The sequence below is a fragment of the Apus apus genome, chromosome 6 (genome assembly GCF_020740795.1).
Source record: "Apus apus isolate bApuApu2 chromosome 6, bApuApu2.pri.cur, whole genome shotgun sequence".
In the NCBI taxonomy this organism is placed as follows: Eukaryota; Metazoa; Chordata; class Aves; order Apodiformes; family Apodidae; genus Apus; species Apus apus.
Window position 1 is genome coordinate 13,453,470 of NC_067287.1, and position 20,626 is coordinate 13,474,095.

A 20,626-nucleotide genomic window follows, 5' to 3' on the forward strand; every position below is an offset into this window, starting at 1 on the left:
AAACCCTGGCAGCTTCCCCTTGCTCTGTCAGGACACATTTGCTCACCACAATTAAACTCTCAGTGCTACCTTCTCCCATGCATGCACAAGGAGGGGAGCGGGCAGCCTCTCTTGCTTTCTAACCAGTCACAACAAAGATGTTTTATTAATTGAACATGGTCACTCCAGAGCATGATGCATTAATTGGATTACAACCCTTGTATGAAATACTGCCTCTTCCAATGTGAGGTGTTTTCCCCTTCAAGACACTTGTTCACAGCCCCAAGCCATGCAGGACCTTCTAACCTTCGTTTGGCACAAACTGAAGCCAGAGAAAGGAGGACGCTGCCAGGACACACAAAAGGATTCGAGCTGAACACTTGCTCACTCCTTGCTCGCATTCTCAAAGTGCCTGCACTGTGCACGAAGCATCCTTCTACCTCTTCAGAGTCAAACTGGTTACCTCCAAAGGTGTCTAACTGCCCTTTTCACACTGCTCTGCCAGACTCTTCTGGCTGGAGCTTCTCCCTTCCAGACTCATTTTCACTCTGTCATAACACTAATGACCTTTTCCATGTTGAAAGCACTAGATGCTTATCATAAAAAGGTAAAATACTTCTTTTTCTTCACCTGTAGGTCTACAAATCCACACAGAGCATGCAAGGATTTGCTGCAGGGCACCCAGAAGGTCAAAGGCAGGGTGAGACATGCAGCCACCCCAACAGCATAGTGTCCTGAGCAGCAGGTCAGGCAGCGCCTGGCTCCATCGCACCTACCTGTCCTTGACTCTGAGGATCAGCTGGTGGAACCGGTCCACGTGCTCAAAGCTAGCCTTGTCTGTCACCGAGTAGACTATAAGGAAACCATCTCCAGTCCTCATGTACTGCTCCCGCATTGCACTGAACTCCTCTTGGCCCGCAGTATCCAGAACTAAGACAGAAGAGACAAAGGTTTTTAGTTACTGTGAGGACCTGTGGCTGCTGTTACCACTGTGTGTCCTGCATGGCCTTTCTGCCTCCACTGGGGTTGGTCCTCTCAAAGACTACATGATTTGATCAAAGCAAGTTGGATGGACAAGGTGGCTTCTTGTTATAACACAAAAATCACTCCCAGACCCCGCTCATTGCTGTGTGCCTAAGCTGGGAGTGGATGGAGTGGAAGACAACTCCATGGGTTTTACTTTCCTTTCCCAGGACCAACTGGCCACGGGCAGTTGCTCCTCTGGCAAGATACAGCTCCAAGTATGTCGCAAGCCTCCATCTTTCCCTCTCTGAGCTCTCTCTGTTCCCCACATGGAAAAATCCAAGACTGGAAGAGTAAGTAAATGCCAGTTTAAATGCCATGGACGATCTACAAACTGTGTGGTGAAGCAGAGCTGGGAGAAAACCCAGAGCAATACGTACAAACATTTCTTTCTCTCAATACCTGAAAGCACAGTTATGTGCTTTCAGAGCAAGACAGTGCAGCCTTGAGGAAATCCCCTTAAATATTTAGTCCCAAGTAGTGTGCTGATATTGAGAAGCTAGTTAAAATAAGTGGAAAAGCTTTAAGTGACATGCACATCTTATATAGCAATTGTGTTTCTGTGCATTGAAAATGCCTACATCTATGCTCAACCCCCCTAAAACAGCCCAGTTATGACAATAACCCAGATGCTGTTCCCCACTAGATTAACCTCCCCTCTGATGTGATTGTAACTCACTGGTTCTCTATCACTCTGCCTTGCAGGGGATCCCATCAGCTACATGATGGACCATACACTGAGCAAGCTAAGCCAGCCCTCTGGGTAAAAAACACATAATGATGCACATCATCAATGCCAACTCTTGGGCCCCAGCTCTGTGGACTTGGCAGGATTGTGGCTGGCAGCAGGAGGGTACAAAAGGAGTTCATCAGCTTAAGCTGTGCAAGTACAAACATGGTGTGTGCTCAAAATGCACTGGCCACTCAGAAGCAATAGTCCTCAAGCATTATTGCATCCTAGAGGCAAATGAGGGACCTTCATGATGACTGGGAACATTTTCACACCCCAGTCAACTGGGCTGGGTGGGAAAACTGTTTCCACCTCCGCTGTACAGCCACAGCGTTAGCACGCTGCTGCCCACGAGTGATGGGGAAAGCCCAGGGCACCAGTGGATGGAGACTGTGGCAAAACCATCCTGCTGACAGAGCAGCAGGGCCTGATATGGGTTTTTCTAGTCTGAGCATGCCCACAGTCCTAGCAAGATGTAGCGTAAGTACTCTGGCTGCCCCGATTTTCAGATGAGGCCAGGATAAAGCCCATTCTTCTGCTGGTTTTACTGGCTGAATCAGCACAGGTGGCCACAGGCGGGCATGTTGCATGTCACAGTGCACCCCACAAGCCAGCCCACACCTTCACTATATATCTGGAGAAAAGGTTGGAGGACCTGGAGACCATACTTGGTGGCAGCAGACCCTTTAAAGCCTTCAGCCTCATTTGTTCGCCTGCCTTAGCTGGTCTTGAATATGTTTCCATGAGCCCTTAAGGTGAAAAAGGCTTCTAGGCTCTTGCAGATACCCAGAGATTTAGGCTTGTTTGGCAAGTAGCTGGAGCATGCTGGAAAGTCACAGGTGTCTCTTCACAGCCCTTTATCCTGCTTCTCCACCCTAAATCTAGGAAACAAGGGCCTCAGCTCAAAGGCATCCAGACTGTTCTTAAGGACTGTAGAAAAAAAGAAGAAAAAAACAAAAAACAACCCAAAGACTCTGCATTTGCTGGTGAATTTCTATGCCCTGGGCAGAATTGCTACCATGGAAAAAGGCCAGGACCGTGTGGCTAGGACGGAAGAGGAAATTAATTCTTCCTACCCACCCAACCTGTAAGGAGAGGCTGGGCTGCCCTCATCTGACTCCTGCACCAGCAGGCCACAGGATCAGGGCAGGGCTGAGAGCTGAAAACCAACACACACACAAAGAGTCTCTTCCCCTCCCCAAGATACATATTCACTGTGGTGGAGTGGGACAGGTTCTCACAGGGGGCCAGGCTTTCTTGCCCTCCCTCCCCCAGAGACAAGGCAGGTGCCTGAGCACAAGCTGTAGGCAGGAAGATGAAGATGGATGTGCTGTATCCTGCATGGTAATTTGTTTAGGGATTCCCCTTGCTCTAGCACATTTGCAAACCTCATATGAAATACCCGAGGAGCATCCAGCACCCATCCCTAGCTGCCAGCTCACCAAAGATTTCCATCCCCTGTGAGAGGGCAGGTAACAAGCTCAGGGACAACTGTAGGGATACCCGAGGGCCAGCACAGGGCTGTGGTCCTACCACTCCTACCCACCTTGCCTGGATCCTGGCCATAGCACCACACTAAACACAGGCTGAGCTGCTGTGTCAGCAGTTGCTATTTAAAGGGAATTCATTTGCAGCACTCATAGAAAGGTGAGCAAGTCTAGGCAGCATCTAAAATGGCACTTTATAAATGCAATCAAAAGACAGATGGGTTATTCATGCAAAGTTAAGCATCATGCAGATGGCCAGAGAAAAGTCTTTGTTTTAAGTTTAGATGTGCTCTTCATAAGGACAACCCCCCAAACCTAACTAACACTCCTGTGCTACATGAATTGCTAACAATCAGAGAGAAGAGTGCAATCAGAATCCTTCATAGGCAGGACGGGGCCACATCCTGGAACACATCAGCACTGAAAAAGGGCCAGATGCAAGTGGTTTTTCTTCTGATGTAATCTTGTGGCAAAAAAGCTTCAAGAAGACATGAGTCACACCTACAAAAATTGTAAAGTAGCAAGGGGAAACCTTAGGAAGGTGGATGATTCGACTGGCTTCCCAAAGGGGTGAGGAGATTTAGGATGTTAACCAGCATTCACTTCCTTTTAAAATTCCAGCAGATGGGATGCCAGAACACATAGAAATAATCATGAACAGAGAAGAACTGTGAGCTCTCTCTTCCCTTGGTACCCTTTAAAACAGCAGTTTCCTCTAACTGGCAGTTGCCCCACTGGCAGCACATAAAAGCCAATGTGGAAATAAGGCTGGACCAAGGCACAGTGGGTTTTCCCTACCTCGTTCTGCCAAGGACTGAACTCAGATTCACAGGCTGTACAGCACTTGGTCAGGGACTTCCTACAGCAAACCTGGTGAAGTTCCTGCAAACTTGACCAAAGAAGAACGTTAACAAAAGTGTTTGGCTAAAGATCAAGGAGAGAGAAGCCAAGGACTCTCTGTTGTAGGAACAAACATCCAAAGAGGGTAAAGCCATTTTACAGAGCTATCATACAATCAGCTGGAAACTAAACTAAGAACAATTAGGCTGTGAGAGCCCAGCAGGGAGTTCTCCTGCTTTGCAGGTAGGAGATGGCTAACAGAAGAGATGGCCCCTTCCACTTTTCAGTGGATGAGACCCAAGCTGCTTAATGAACTCCTTGCTAATTGAATCCTGCCCCCTTAGAGCTCTCCACACCACTTTCCTTCAAATCCTGATGCATAAGGCAAGAACGTGGGTGCTTTAAGGCACACTTCTGAGCAGACACAGAAGCCCAGGAACACACAGAAATTTGTGGCCCAAAATAGAAGCACTTGGTGCTTCTAGGTATTTTATGTGGCCACACCTCTGTAACCAACAGTGCTCTGAATGCTCATCCAGAGACACAGGCATGCAAATCTAAGCCAAGGTCAGAGACATACTAAGAAAACTAAGTCACATAATTGTTTTTCTAGAGCCTAGGCTGGATTTAGTTTGGATTAAAACACAGACTTCCCAGCCTTCAGGGAGCTCAGATCTGTTTGTGCAGGTGTGCTCCACTTCTCTTTTCATACCTTGACAAAATTCCCTCCTACATCTTTACATCACTGGGCAGCTAGGTGTACAGATCAACTCAAGACAGTTTCTCCACTATCCATGGCATCTAAGGGGCAAGATGACCAGACAGGCAGGTTAAACCCATTTTCTATCCTTCAGCCCTTGGGTTTCACTGCCTGAATCAGACATGAGCAGCCTGTTTCAAGCAGTGACTGCACATTGCTGCAGTCAGTCCTGAAAGCAGCTCAGTGTGGGTCTTGGAGCACCTTGCCCTCCAGCAACACTGGCTGCACATTACAAAGCTCACGGACAGGATGCAGCTGCTGGTGCCTACTTCAGTCTCATGCTCAGAAAGGTAAGCACCATGTGTATGACTTAATTTTTGCCAGCAGCTTCCAGTGGAAATCCCTTCGGCTAGGGATATGGAGCACATGCACAAGCATTTAAAAGGGGCTGGAGGGGTCAGCAAGCAGAAGAGCAATGCCAAGGAGTCTGACTCAGGTGTCTTAATATGAAATACATGAGAAGTCCCTGGAGTAAAGAGCACAACTGGGAATGTAGCACTATCAAGGAACCACAGGTTACAGAGCTGGACTCCTCATGGCACTTTTCTCCAAGTCTTGCTTCCCTCTTAGCACCACAGCTCTGCTTCAAAGAGTGGGGCCAGGCAGAAACTCCATCCCTAGCTGCCCTGAAGCCTGGTAGCTAAGCTCAAGGAAAGACCTAACCTGACCTGACTAGTCAAACCAAAGTGTCTCATACCAAGGAAGGCCATCCCCCACAGTCTTCATCTTCCTTCCATCAGCATTGCGTAGGAGAGGGCAGCCTCCCTCAGACATTGGCTTCAGCTGAGAAATTAGTATTCTGAGCACTGAGCAGATGGAGTGCAGGGGCCATGGATGTATTCCCACACCCCAGGTCACCCTGAGGAGGTATGAGGTGCCCATGCTGTAAGAAGGGCAAGGCAGATGCTTCACACAGTCACTCTGATGCTTCTGCTCCTTCTCAGACTCCACACTGCCTCCAGCCTGAGAGACTTCCTCAGGGGAAAGCATGCGACTGGGAAACACTGGGGCTTTTATGAGTCCTTCTTCTGTGTCCTAACTAAATACACAGATGTTATAACATGGGAAACCCAAGTACTTGAATTCTTGCCCTTTATTTAAGGAAGAAGAAAAGAAGGGCCTTCAGAAGATAGGCTTCCACATCAATAAACAGAATAACGATGCGAGCCCTTAAAGGAGCTCTTTCTTTAACAAAGGGCAAGTACTCAAAGCCTTGTGTTTTCCATGTTGCAACATCAAAATTTTCCTGGCAGGAGAAAAAAATCCCCACAACCCAAGACAAAAAACTGTCTTTCAACGTTGCAAAATCCCAGCAATTAGGGGAGGGAAAATACTGTACACACAAATAAAAGAATTAAAGTACAAACTTAATTTGAATTTTAATTCTTTCAATGATCCTGCTCAAAGTTTAAATTAAAACAAACAAAAAAAAGATAAAAAAAGAAAGCGAGCTGCAAACCAACCCTTCTGCCTGCAAGTCTGAAGTGACCTTTGATCTCCCTCTGGCCTCCTGGCTGAATTGTTCCCAAGCTTCCTGAGGAGAAAAGCAGAAAAGCAGACAGCCTGTCCTGGAACGACTAGCAGCAAAAACCCTTGGCAAAAAGGGATGCATGGGAGACTCAGGCAGAAGGGGCAGAGAGGGAGCCTGAGGGAAGGAATGGTGCTTGGAGTTACTCCACAGGGATGCACACCAAGGCTTTGCAGGTCCAGCCCAATGCAAGGGCACTGAGGGATAGAGAGCAATTTGGGAAGCAGAGAAATAAAATGGAAAACTGAAGCATGGGAGCAGAAAGACAACTTACAGGCAGTGAGATTTTAATCTAAATAATACCAGGAGAATGAAAGGGAAGAGGAGGGAGACCACAGCATCCTTTCACCCAACACAGACACAATTCCTTGTTTTGCTGGTACCAACTGGCACAGCCTTAATGACAGCTAATTTGGTTTAGTCCAATTCATCAACATGCCCAAGCCATGAGCTTGTGCCTATCTCCTCCTCTCCTCTTTTCATTTACGTGTGGTTTATGAGCCATAAGGAATTTTGAACCATTGGGATTTTTTTGCCATATTAAGGTATTCCACTTTTGGCCTCATGCCCAGGTTAATAATTCCAGACTGGCATTTTGCAGCTCCACCAAAAGAAATCCTCTGCTAATTGCTAAATTAGCCTGCACAGAGAAAGAAGTGTACAAAATTAATGATAGCAAATCAACTGGAGTAACAGCTAATCAAAGCAGATCAACCCTGGCCCCCACTTAAGTCTGGCCTGACGTGTCTATAATGCACCTGCATGTGAATGCATTTAACCAAGCATATCACCCTGCTGATTTCAGTATGAGCAGCAGGGAATAAATTAAGATAATGTATGCAGAAAAAACTGGAGGTTGATCTTAAAACCTCGTTGGGGTGGAAGCAACTGAAAAAATGGGTTAGTCATGAATTGCCTTTGCATGCCTTATTCAGGGTACCTGTACCACTCTGTAACATTTGTCCTCCAAATACTGCACTAATGGTCATATAAAGCTGGCTTAAGGCAAAGAGTCAAGTATTTTTGTGTAGTGTTGAACTTGAATACTCTAAACACAGGTCCCACAATCTTATGGGAAGCAGGGAACTATCATAGACTCTTTGATAAGAAAAGAGAGACAGAGACATGGCAAGCCAGAGAGCAAATACATAAGAGTTTAAATGTAGGTTTGTCCCCAAGGTCTAAAATCTGAAATAAAAGCCTATTGCATTGAAGTCTACTTTCAGTGAGAGGTTTCAGCAAAGGAAAAAAAAAAAGCAGGTCCAATATTTCATCACTCTGCCAGTCAGTGCTATTGAATAAAATGTGGGTGGAGGTCTTCATGGAGGGAAGCCAAATGCTTTATGCAAGCTGGCTAGCATAAGGGTGTGGTTTTTGTTTTTGTTTGTTTGTTTTCAGCATTTTGCTGGTGCAGATACCAAATGCTAGAGATGCTTTGTACAGAACTGCTCAGGCAACAGCCTAGAAGAGGGATGTGCCGTGTTTTGTTGGTTTTTTTGAAGTTGTTGGATGCTGATGTATTTGTCAGGTTTTTTTAATAACTATTTCTGCAAACTTAAAAACATAGGGAACCCCTAACGTTATATTCTCACTTGGTAGTCTCCTCTTCTAAAACTAGTTCCTATTTTGGGGGTGAGCAGCTTCTTCTCCCCACCAAGCACTGTATGAAACACCAGCTTGTAAAGGATTTGGCCATGAAGAACAACTAGAAAGTCTAGAATTTATCTTGATGCATCTTTATCCTTCCTAACATATTTGTCCCTAATTTTATACCATAAGTGATTCATGCAACCCCGTGTAACCACAGCAAAAGCAGCTGTGCAAGTATATGGTGACCTCCAAGAATGGCCCAGATCCAAGGCCTGTGACAGGAAGTCGTAGCAGAAGACACATGTGATAGTCAGTCTTTACACCCTGTTTCTACGGGGCAGATGGTAAAGGCTCACATACTTTTCCAAGCAAGAGCATTGCCATTCTTCCAAAATTCTGATTGTTCAAAATCTCAAGCAGAAAGGAAGAGAAGGAGAAGCTGCAGTTTCACTTCTGGGGCTGCAAGGCATTTATGGGCACATGAACTCTGAAAGTCAAGGATTCCCAACATGCCATTCAAGTCCAAGGCTGAATTTATTTCAGCCCAAATACAACCACTAAATTCCATTTGAGCAAAAGAAAGGCTTTTTAATTTAAAAAAAGGTTGTTTCTGCTTGTACGAGAACAACCTCCTTCCTCATTCCCACCAGCTCAAGGTTTGGTTTTTGGTTTTTTTTGACTAAAAATTCTAAATGTTCAGTGAAAGATACCTTTTCCACTCTCAAATAATTTACAAAAATCAGGCTGTTTCAGCCAACAACAATGTGTGCAATAGCTGGTATTGTCATATCAGAACATGGGGCATACCAGTGAAGATGAAGGTTGCTCATTTTAGAGGGCTGGATTCTGAACTAAAAAGAATGTAATTATTTATTTTACAGCAGGATTGGATTTTCCTTTTATACAATCAGTATTTTTAAAATAAGGTGCACAGGTACATTATATGATGGTTAATTGAGAGCAGGTAGCTGACTACAAGAGATACAGTTGGGCACCCATTTAAAAATATTTCCTCATATCAGCTATAAACTACTAAGATATTTAAATTAAAAAATGCTGACAAGATTAAGTTGGGTTTTCATTAAAACACCAAGTAAAGGTTGTTCTTTAAGGACCTTGGGGCCATATGTACTCAGTAAATTGTATCTGACAAATCCTTAAGACTGAAATTAAGATCTCAAGTTTCCAGACCAAGCCTACAGTCTTCATAGCAAACCCCACCAGCCTCCACATTCCCCCATTCATGCCAGTTCCCAATTTTTTGTCCCCACACACCAACAATACATACACAGAGACACTAAAGATCTTGAGTGCCTTCATGACGAGACTGGATGCAGGAACTTGATGCAAGTGAGGTTAAATGTAGTTCATTTGCATTAATGCCCACATAAATTTGGGTGACTAAGGCACAAAATATTTGCTTGCTTTAATGTACTGACTAATTATAGCATAAAGCCAAACAGAACTTCTAACATTTAACAGCATGATTCCCCTATGGCTGTGGTCAGCCTGTCTCTTGCAGCACACAGTTGCAGCTTTAGGTAATTTAGGGCTTTTTCCTCATCTGCAGAATCAGTATATTTTTGTTTCTTGGGGGGTTGAGCTGGTTTGTGGGGTTTTGGCTGGTTGGTTTTTGTTTGTTTTAAAAGGAAATTGTTTTTTGTTTTTTTTTCAAGGAGCTGAAAGATCCTGCTTACAACAGCTCTCCAGGCTGCTGCCCTACCTGCATTTAAATGAAACAGGTAACTAGGTATGAAAACATCACGCCTGAATGATGGGACTTAAGAGGTGTTACAATTCTTCACTGTCAGTGGATGACAGCTTTGATAAAAAGTTCTTTTTGGATATAATCCTTATTCGGTTACCCACCTGCTGTTATTTCACAGGGGATGAGCCTAACCACAATGAAGTACTGTTATCAATAGCACTACACAGTGCTATATTTCACCCTTTGCAGAAACCTGCCCCAAATGTCTATGATGATCTATGGGTTTTTACACTTCTATAAGAACCATTTACGTGGTTCTGTGACTAGTTACAAGAAAGCTTACTAAACGAAGAAAAAAAAAAAAAAATCAGTAAAAGGAAAATTGGCTTCATCCTGGCTCAAACCAGGACGATGTGCAGAACTGGAACCAGCACAACTGGAAGCAGACGCTTTGCTGGAGATCAGCTGCAGACCACGGATCACAGCTCACAGGCCAGTTTGCACTCAAATTTCTGGCAGTCCACAGCAGAGTAGGAGGGACACAAGGGCAAAACATGCTGTGGGACATGCTGAGGTCTACTTGCACTTATGCTCAGCTATAAGGGAAAGGGAACTATGAAAATAGCTCGCTTACCATCAAGAATTGCCCATTGCCCATCTATTTCTGTGTGCTTCAAGTAGGAGTCTTCAATAGTTGGGTCATAGTCCGGCACAAAAATCTTCTGGAAAAACTGAATGGTGAGAGCACTCTTCCCCACGCCACCATCTCCAACCACCACCAGCTTGTACGTAGGGAGGTTTTCGCTGGGAACGGCACTTGTAGCCATGCTGCCAGTGTGCTAAGCCTGCTGGAGAAAGAGATTATCTCCCATCATTCATTGGCAATGAAAAGAGGGCAACACGCAGAAGGCAGCTTTCACCTGCTGCCTAAAAGGTGAGGATGAAGGTGGTACTGACATCCAAAGCCCTTTTGGACAGAAGCTGCAGCACCTGCCCTCCCCAACACCTCTACAACAACTCAGACCACTCACTTAGAAGCACAAACAACCCCGTAGCTGTGGCTTGTTTACTCCTGCCTCATCTACAAGGATTAATTGCCACCAAATGCACGCAAAAACTTTTATCATCTAGCTATCTTTCCTATAGGGGCTGGGCCCATGTGGCCATGCCAAAAATCACCCTGGCTCAGTGCAGCTGCCAAAATCCAGGTAAATTCCAGTTGCCAGTGACCAAATTGCACCGAGAAGCCAGAACTGTGCTACTCTCCACTGCTTAGCCCAGGGTACAGCAAACACTAAAGTGTGCGTTACCTCCTGGAGCCAGATCTGCTGGCAGAACCAGTGGTGATGGATGGGAGGTAAAGGTTCAATCCTGGCTCTGTCAGCAGTCAAAAATGTACTTAGCTGCTCTCTTCTCCCTCATTTTCAAGTTTGAGAAATAAAACCAAGATGGCAACAGGCCAGGAACGACAGGTGCTTTTTGTTTTGCTTTTTAAAAAAACAAACCACAAAACTAACCCTGCCATGGCAGGAAGGCTGGTTTCTGTAGCTGTGGCACAGCCCCGAGAGAGGCAGTCACTGCTGAACGGCCCATTTCAGCACTCAACAGCAGTGACTGGTTATTTAATCAGCCAGGCGAGCAGTTTTGTACACATGCTTCAGAGGACAGTGCTGTGGGCAGCAGTGATGCTCACTCAGATCACATGGGAAACAGGTGGCCATCTCCTAGATTTGAACAGCCAGTGCATTTTCAGGGAGGTTTTTCAGACAGTTAAAAAAAAAATTAAAATCCGTCCCAATCATAAGGCTCAAGAGAGAGGGCAATGGATTTCCTTGGAACTGGTTTTCTTGATTCAAGTCATCAAGCGCAGGAGCAGCTGTGATGACACTTTTGCAGGCACCTTCTCCTACCCATTTTAGTTTTGCTTGTGACCTTTGGGCTGCAGGCACTGGCTGGGGTTGGCACCAAGAGGAGATGAGGACTGTTCCATAAACTGTTGGCATCCTCATCTGTATTCCCACTATCCAACATAAACTTTAGGAGGCTTTCCCAAAAGGACTTTTTTCTTCATTAAAAGGACTTGAACTTCTTTGTTTTCAGAAACCACCAAGCAAGGGTGTCATTTCACAGCTCTACCAACCAGCCTTTCCTTCCACCACATACCCACTTCCCAGGCGTGTGGGCAAGCGCATGAAAGCAGACAAAGCCAGTTGTGAACACTCAGAAGTGAGTTTAAGTTTTAATTAAGGGAAAAAAGATCCTCAGGCCAAAGCTGCTGTAGAAATTGAGCCATAATCTAAAATATAACCCCAAAAAACATTCAGTGTTAGCTGGTGACCTGAGACATGCTGTAAGAGCACCACTCAAAACACATGAATGCCCAAAACCAGTATCAAGACAATGAAACTTGCATAATTCATCCTGTGCTTTTTCTGTCCAAAAGGTAGGCATAAGAACAAGGCTTCCTTCATCCTTCTTGCCTCTGATCCCACCAGAATCCAACTAGTGGCAGCAGGAAACAATTCCGGGAGTTACATTCCCACCTACAGTCACAGCTCCGTACCAAAAGACAAAACCCCTCCATTTTTAAAATGAAGTAATATCCCCTCCTGCGCCCTCCCCACCACATTATGTATGATGACAAGGTACAGCCTGTGTGTGAGGGACTTCTGCAAAGACAGGAATAACTTGCCACGTGCATAATCTAGATGTTGTGCAGGTCAAATGCGCTGACCTCTAATTAACGTAATGTACTGGACTTTTCTCCTTGAACCAAATGTATAGGAACTGTCATAGTTTCTCCTCTAAGAAGGAAACCCCACAGGAGGGAGAGAGAGGGTGATCACAGAGGGTAGATCGCTGAGGCTAGTAAGAACTGCAAAGGCCTCTTGTCCAAGTTGAAGCAAGTCAAATTTTTTAGAGCAAGAAGAAACGTGATTAAGTCTGTCTGTTTCTGAACTACCTTTGGACCACTGCAAGCAACAGCGACCAGACAGAGAGAAGGAGACCAAGCTCCAAATGAGGTCTTTACCAGACTCACTGCAGTTCCTACCATAATCCCAAGGAAAAGTTTCTTATCCCCATTTTGAGGACAGTAAGCAACTTTCTCATCTTTACAAGATCATACATCAACAAGCAGCATGCTCAATTGCAGAGCATCCTATGAATTTCAAATAAATGTATCATTTTTGCTTGGAAGATCAACTTTTCTTTCCACTTAGCCCTGCTCAGGTCTGACAATCCTGACAGGCTCTTTAGGACAGAGACACTGGCTAAAACCTTTCCTCCCCCTACCCCTTCACCACATTTGATGACAGTTTTTGCTTTGCCTGTGGCCAAATATTCACCCCATCCTTCTTTACACAGAAGAGCAGCTCTGGCCAGGCACTATGAAAGACCAATTGTTCCTGACATGATGACGGACAGACTGTGAATGTGAAAACCATATTCCATTTGTGCACAAGTTTTGCCCTCATCACAAACCCATAAGCTACTGCTCAGCAGACAAGGATTACATTTTCATTGACATTTTGTACAAGTCCCTTCAACTCGCTCCTACAAAGCTTCAAGCTTATCTTACATGACATGCTCCCCAAAGTACTAGGATAATATTTGGCCCTTTGTACAAACTGACTCTGCCCAACATGCTTATGGGTGGAATTGGGGCATTTGCTTCCTGTCATTTCCAGAAGTTCAGTCATAGTGTACGTCTAAGCTACCAGACTGAATATTATGTAGTCTGGGAAGAACAGAAAGAATTGAAGTGGAAAAAAAAAATATTTAAAAAGTCAAGAACTGGAGGCTGATTTATTGAGCACAACCTCCCATATTTTAGGTGATGCTAGCACAAACAGATGAAAACTTCTACCAAGTGTCAAATGGCAGGAAGTTTAGCTGCTTCTGCAGAGCTGTTTTGATTGCTCAAGGAAATACTCCTCTCCTTCTACTGAGATGGCAGATCTCATGTTTCCAACATGCAGGTACGTAATGCAAATCCTCTGAAAGCCAAGAACTTCAGTCCCTCTACACCTCCACCTGCCCTGATAAGCAAAGCAAGATGACAGCTCATGCCTTGACAAGATTATCTAAACCAGCCAATAAATCAAACCTTAAAAAAAACATATGCCACCTACTGGAAAACATTAAACACCTCCAAAGATGTAGAGAGATTCTGCACCAGCTGGTTACATGGCTACGGGTGAGTGAACAAGACTTCAGCTGATTTTCATGTGTTTTTGGCACAGTCCTCCTCAGATGGAAGCAAGAATAAGCATGCTTGCTGTAGATCTGACTGAGAAAAACAAAGCACAAACTTTATCTATTTTCTGAATACAAAGCAGCATGTGGTAACACACTAATAAGCTCTGACGATAATAATCTTACAATTTATACAGTTGTTTATTTTGAAGGAGCCAAGGGAAGGATCCATACCCTATGCTGACAAATGCTGTCAGGGCTCTGGCAAGTCACTGGAAGGAGGCTGATTTATACTAGTGCCTTCCTATGCACTGGCAAGATCTCTGTCCTGATAGCACAAGCCAGTAATGCTGAGACAGTCAAAAACATGGCTACCTCTGGGGTAGATGGAAAGGAAAATGCAAACTGCTGACCCAAGAGTGTCACTGAGGCTGAACCTCCTCTGGAAAAGTTATTTTTTATGGAGGCAGAATAAGCTGCATAAAACATCATTTACCTGTCTAGATATGGGGATGGAGTGGAAGGGCTGAGCTATCCCCTTGGAGCAGCCAAGTAATACAAAAACACCGAAGACAGAGAAATTCAGCTTAGTTTGTGCAACTGGACCACCAAGCCCCAAGGGGTCACCACAACACATGTAGCTGGTATATCTAACCCCTGTCCTTAGTGCAAAACTTGCCCTGGATACAAGTAGGACATACTCATCTTGTGTAAATCATTGTAATTCTGTTCATCTGAGCAGAGGTGTGGCCACATAAAACAATAATACAATTGACCCCAGAAATATTTGATATCTGAGCACCCCTATCCCCGGTTCCAGCTCTGCTCTCCTGGAGGCAGAGCTCCCAAGGTAAAACCATAACAGCAAGTAAACAAACCCAGAACCAAGCCCTGGATTTAGAGGGGAGGTTAGTGCAATTAAAGACACTGGCTCCCTGACAGAGAAGCCAAGCATGACAGTGATTTACAGTCTCCATGGCAACATGTGATACAAATTGCTTAATTCTGTTATGAAACCTCAAGAAAAAGCTGCAGCAGAGTCTTGTGCGAGAACCACCAGCTCCCTCCTCCTCTGCTCCAGCTCTCCAAAACAGACAACTTTAGGGAGCCTGTGACCACTACAGCAAAGGGCTGAGATTTAGCATATACTTAGGCATACGTATGTATGCTGACCAATTCCATCAGCCCATGGCCAACAGAATTTTTCTAACATCGTATTCCTTTGGTCCATGGAGAGCTGTTCACATACACCCTGCCAGAGCTCCTTGTACCTGAGGCCAACAACCTCACCTGAGGCCAAGGAAGACTATCAGCCACCAAGGCTGCCAACTACTCCTATGGTTGCAATTAACTCTTCCTCTAGCCACAGCTCCCTCGATTACGCCTTTTTACCCCACCACTTTGCAAGCATTAGCAGCTCCATGCAATGCCTCCAGGGCTAAACCTCTGCAAGATCTGAACATTTCCTTCTCTGCTCCTCTTGCAGACTGCTGGCTGCAGCCACACAATCACAACACACCCAGAGACGCTCGCCAGGTACCAAAATAGTTCAGCCTTACGTGTTGCAGGCAATCCCTAGGACTGGAAGCTACTGAGAACCCGTGAAATCCAGGACACGCCCTTTTAGGAGGCAGCTGCCTCTTTGAGTCATACTGATGAGGACCAAATGAACTTCAGGAATTTCTCCCTCAAGTAGGCATGACCATGTCCCAAACCTTTGAAAGCCAAAGGACACGTAGTTGTATGAAGAAACACCACCAATTATTATTAAATAAAGATGATTAACTTTTAGCCAGGTTTTCTCCAGTCTTTCAGATTTCCTGCCCAGTCAATGCCTCAAAAAGGACAAACTGAGCAGAAGCTAGACTGCGTGCAAGTCTTTAGTGGGAAGTCAGTATGGAAGAGACCCATCATGCGGGAAGCCAGAGCCTGATGCCCTTTGTGATTCTGCCATTAAGCAGATCAAAACCCAAGTGAAATTTCAGCTCTCTGAGGTTTTCTACTAAGGAGGATCCTGCCAGGTGAGAGAAACCTCAACTCCCATCAGCTTCCAGGAGATCTGATGCAGCCCAGCACCTGGCAAGACCTACACAGGAAATCATAGGCATTTCCTTTTGGAGCAGCGATCAAAGCACTATCAGATTGCTACTAGAGAGGAGGGGAAAAAAAAAAAAGTCATAAGCCAACTGTTGTTTAAAAATAAAATCCTCAACCCAGCAATAAAGAGCTGCAACCAGTTGGGTTTTGAATTTGTTTGATGTAGCTATGGGTCCTGAAAGTGGCCTCGTGAATTCCCTCCAGTGGAAAAAGATGCTGTACCCCAAGGGCTGCACTCCCTGAACTCTCACTGGCTTTCTGTGCCAGCCAGACCTTTTCTTCTTTTCAACTCAAGATCACATTGCCTCCCTCATCACACAGATGCTGCTCAGATTTACTGCAAGAGAAAGAAAACGCACCGGAGGAGTAATGAAGCACTTGAGATGCACACAAAAGGCAGCTAAAGGCAGTAGCTGCCTGATGAATACTTGGTAGTTATTTCAGGAAACATGGAATTACAGTCTGAACAAATAATAATAATAAAAAGCCACTTCACTGGAAATGGCTTAGGTGGTAGGTGACCCCCCGTCTCCCCCCGCTGCGAATCGTTAAGCAATAAGGAGCACTTGCTGCAACACTGAGCAGCAGCTTTCCTGTGCCTAGGCTGGGCTTGGGGGCTCACTTGTACTTACTTGGAAGCACATGCTTGTCAGCGTCCTGATCTGTACGTACACGCAGCACAGCACATGTCAATCATACTGACAAATGTCATCCAAAGCAAACTTCGCTTCTCTTCTCCAACTCCTCCACCTCCTACAACTCCATTAATCTTCAGCCCTTTTCCCTCAGTGATGCAGTGCCCTTTTCAAAATACGTAAGAAGATTCCTGTCACTTTGACAAGCCAACAGGCAGACGCAGAAGCCAGATGATTATTATTTTTTCAATTAAAAACAACCTTTAAGTCAGATTTGGGTCATCTGTAGCGTTACAGCACTGCTGCTACCCATTTTGTAGGAGAATCCAGATAGGTGACCAGGAAGCAGCTATGTGAGATACATTCCTGTGTCTCACAGACCTTGATTAAAACTATGTTTGCCAGTTTAGGGGTGTCCACTGGACGCCGATCCAAGCCTTCTGTGGAGGGGTGAGATGCCAGCATCCCTGCGCAGTAAACGGGGCCTGAGGAAGCAGATGGCTCAGCTACTTCTACTTCCATTGCTTCTCTTGTGTTTAAATCCACCATCCCTTTCCTTACTCATTTATTTCCAAAGCTCTCGGGAGACATCAGGGGATGACAGATTCCTGTATTACTCTTGAAAATTCTTCACTAATTTTCACATAGGAGTGGCCAGGAATGCCTCTCCTATATTATCATGGAACCAATGAAGCTGACCTTAACATACTGTAGCAAAAAACCAGATAGCCAAGATGTTCCCCTGCCCTGCCCAGCCAGAGATAACACAACAAGAACAAATTTACAGTGGAGGAAGCAGTTTCAAATTCCAATAGCTGCCCTTCCTGCTCACACAATCCCTGGAAATGGGCAGCTTCCCTCCTACACATCCCAGCCTGCTGACACGCCAATAAAAAGACCCCAAATCCACTGCCCTGCCTGGTTTTGCTGCTCTCATACTGCTCAGCAAGGTTTCCAAAGCAATAGCCCAGTGTTAAGGCAATGCAGCCAGATGGTTCTGCTGCCTGCACACGACCCTGCAGCTGGCAACACCACCAGATGTGCATGGCCCAGCCAGATGCATGCAGCACAGCCCTCCTGGCCTCAGCCAGCCTCGCCTTGGGAAAGCGGACACGGGGCATCCCACGAATCCGTGCTCCACAGCACAGAGCTGGTGGGGGGGATCCCAGGCAGCACCAAGAACTGCCTAGCATGGACTATCTTCACAGTTCCACCCTGCCTTCCCCTCATCTCTCTGCCAAAACAAGGGGTGATTGACAGTACCCTGACCATGCTGTGCACCCACCCCTCCACCCAGCCCCTTGATGGCTGGTTGCACTGTGGTCTGATGGACATCACACTGTGCACAGGGCACGGCTGAGCTAAGGCACAGACTTCATGGCACCTACAGATGCTTTCTAGGGTACAGGGCCATCTCATTCCAGTCACCCTCCTGCAGATTCATCAGTGCATTTGGCTCCAAGTTTGCCTTCCAGTCAGGTTCAATTTGGTATTTAATGCTTTTTACATCTACAGCATTGCTACCAGATGTCTTTCAGGATGTAAATGGCTTTTTAAAGACTGCTGTCCCTCCTAGCAAATACACATTGCATCTCTTCAAACAGTTGTAAAGAGATGAAGGCTGTGAAGGTCCCTGGTAATCATATTTCCACAAGGGGATAGGTGAATCCTATCAAGTCCCATGTTGATGCTCTGGCTATTGTTGTCCATAACCTATGGAAAAAAGAGACAGATTGTCCATTTCTTCTCTGCATTGCAGCATTCCCTGAAACTACCTGTGACCTACGGGCCAGCACAGGTGTTTCTGCAACACTTTCACACCCCAGGGCACAGGGCAATCTTGTAGGACTGTCGATCCTCCCAGGCTCCTGGGATTGAGGACAGTCCTCCTGGCCCCCGCAACCCATTTAACACTCATTTACAGGTAGAGAAGAGCACAGAGCATGCTAGTCTGTGACACTGGAGCATTAGTAGAGCTTCACCAGCACGGACTTCAGAAGATGAAGGAACAGCCATCTCCCATGTTCACATAAATACCTTTTCCTTGGTTTACCCTAATAGGCACTTGGCAGATTTTAGGTAGAATTTCATTACGCTAAATCCCAGAACCTCATGGCAGACTATTTTCCAGGCATTTCCCAGGTCCATGTCATTACTCTGTCACTTGGAAGACTCCAAGATCTCATCACTGGCCCAGGACCCAAAACAAGTAATTTTTTCCAGGCTTGTAACAGTGTCTGCCAAGAGCATGAGCCTCTTATTTACGTACAACGTGCTGCGGAAGCGACTCCATACTTGGCAAAACCAACGGGCTCGTCTGGAGGAGCAGCATGAGCAGAGCTTGGGGCTGGGTACTGGGGAAAGAAGCAGGATGGTGGGGGGGGGGCAGCACAACCTTCTCCTCTGCCCTTCTCATGGTGACACAGGGCTCTGTGAAGCCACATTGTCACCATGAACTGCCTGAGGACAGGATCAGCATTCTAGCCACATGCCAGGCCAGCCCCTCTTCTCAGCTCTTCTCTTTGGCAACCTCCTCATCTGTCACCTCCTTCCCTGCTGTCCTCCTCTCTGCCAGCCTGGGCAAGCCCTCCCAGTGGCAAACACACACCTTGACCCTCAGACCAGCAAGGAAGTGGCCAAACCACCCTCAAGAAACATAGTTTACCCACCCATGACTCGAGTTGTCCCTTCTTTTCCATGCAATCAACCTGCCAGCACCAGAGAGAAGCATCTCTGAGGATATCCCTTCAGAAAAGATGTACAGGGGTCCCAACTGGTGCTGCTCAGTACCTGTGCTTTGCTGTGGACAGCCAAGTTTCTTCTCAGGTGACGCAGTGGATGGTTCCATATATCAGAGAGCAGCAACCAAAAATCAACACAACTTTGAAAGCACTCTATAGGTCAGTTGACCCAACTTCAGACCCCTGTGGCCACCTCTAACCCCCAGCTTCAGCCCAAACCTGCAACAAAACACCCTAAGCCTGCTTCCTTCCATGCTCAGTCTAAACCCTCTACCTCAACTTTTGTCATTCAACTTACAGCAGCGTGGGAGGTTATATATGTACATTCATTAACACTTCCATTATGCCCTGTGGTTTGGCAGGTGGTGCTGCATTATGGATTTAAACAGTGCCAGCAAGCAAGCTGACAGCACTTCACTGGATTAGCATGCTATGGGAAATCATACCTCAAAAGGGTTTTGCACTCTTGTGAAGCACCTCCAAGGAACGAAGCAACAGCAGAGCTCCAACTACCTCTGTGCAATCACATCAATAATTTGCTCATTTCAGAAAAAGATAAAACCCCTCAAAAATCATTGCCATTTGGGAAAAAAAAAGGGAAAAGCAACAGTGGAGTCTCTTCCCAGTGAAAGGCAACGGGGAGAGGCACACCCTCTGCTGCCATCACCACACAGCATCTTTCACACACACAAAATAGTAACATCTGCTTTTGCCCTATAGACTGGTTCTGGCATCCACATGGGAGAAACAGTTATACCCATTTCAGAAGTCAGCCTTGAAGGTAACTCAGCCTCCCAGTGTCCCACACCAAAGGTGATGCTTTCTGTCAAATCACAGGGCTGGCACTAACAGATTTCCAGAAACTCTCTAGTCAGATTCCCTGAGGGGATGCTGCCTCAGAGGGAAGAGCAAACGTGCTGGGCTGCACCTGACCTACTGAGGATCTACCTGCCTGCAGCAACACAGACAGCAAACACTGCACTCTGTATTGGCAAAGGGTCAGACAAAGAACTTTGATGGGACAAGAGGATAAAACATTAGTTAAACACTGATATCACCACACTGACTCATCATTTACTAGGTCTGGACACACTGACTTTTCCTTACATGTGAGTGATACTACACGCAGTCGTAGCTGCATGTACCACACCCATCCAGGACTCTGTGTTACCTGGCAATGGGACAGGTTGTTTCTCAGGTAAGATAACACATGAACTGAGCAAAGCAAAGGAACTGGATGAAGTTTGAGTCTAGATTCTCAAGGTCAAATCAAGAACAACTTTCAAAGAAGAATCCCTGATCCTTGATTAG

General features: G+C 45.8%; 1 protein-coding gene across 4 annotated transcripts in view; it reads right to left on the reverse strand.

The window, feature by feature from the left end:
- MRAS (muscle RAS oncogene homolog) overlaps nucleotides 1–20,626 on the reverse strand; it is a 40,362-nt gene that overhangs the window by 8,038 nt on the left and 11,698 nt on the right. For 3 of the 4 annotated variants that reach the window (XM_051624237.1, XM_051624235.1, XM_051624233.1), the window contains 2 exons: nucleotides 10,280–10,490; nucleotides 756–909 (listed from right to left, as the gene is read on the reverse strand). In XM_051624237.1, coding sequence (XP_051480197.1) covers nucleotides 756–909; nucleotides 10,280–10,472 — 347 coding nt within the window. In that variant the 5' untranslated portion in view covers nucleotides 10,473–10,490. Of the gene's footprint in view, nucleotides 1–755; nucleotides 910–10,279; nucleotides 10,494–20,626 lie in introns of all 4 variants that reach the window. The other variant, XM_051624234.1, reaches the window with a different exon arrangement.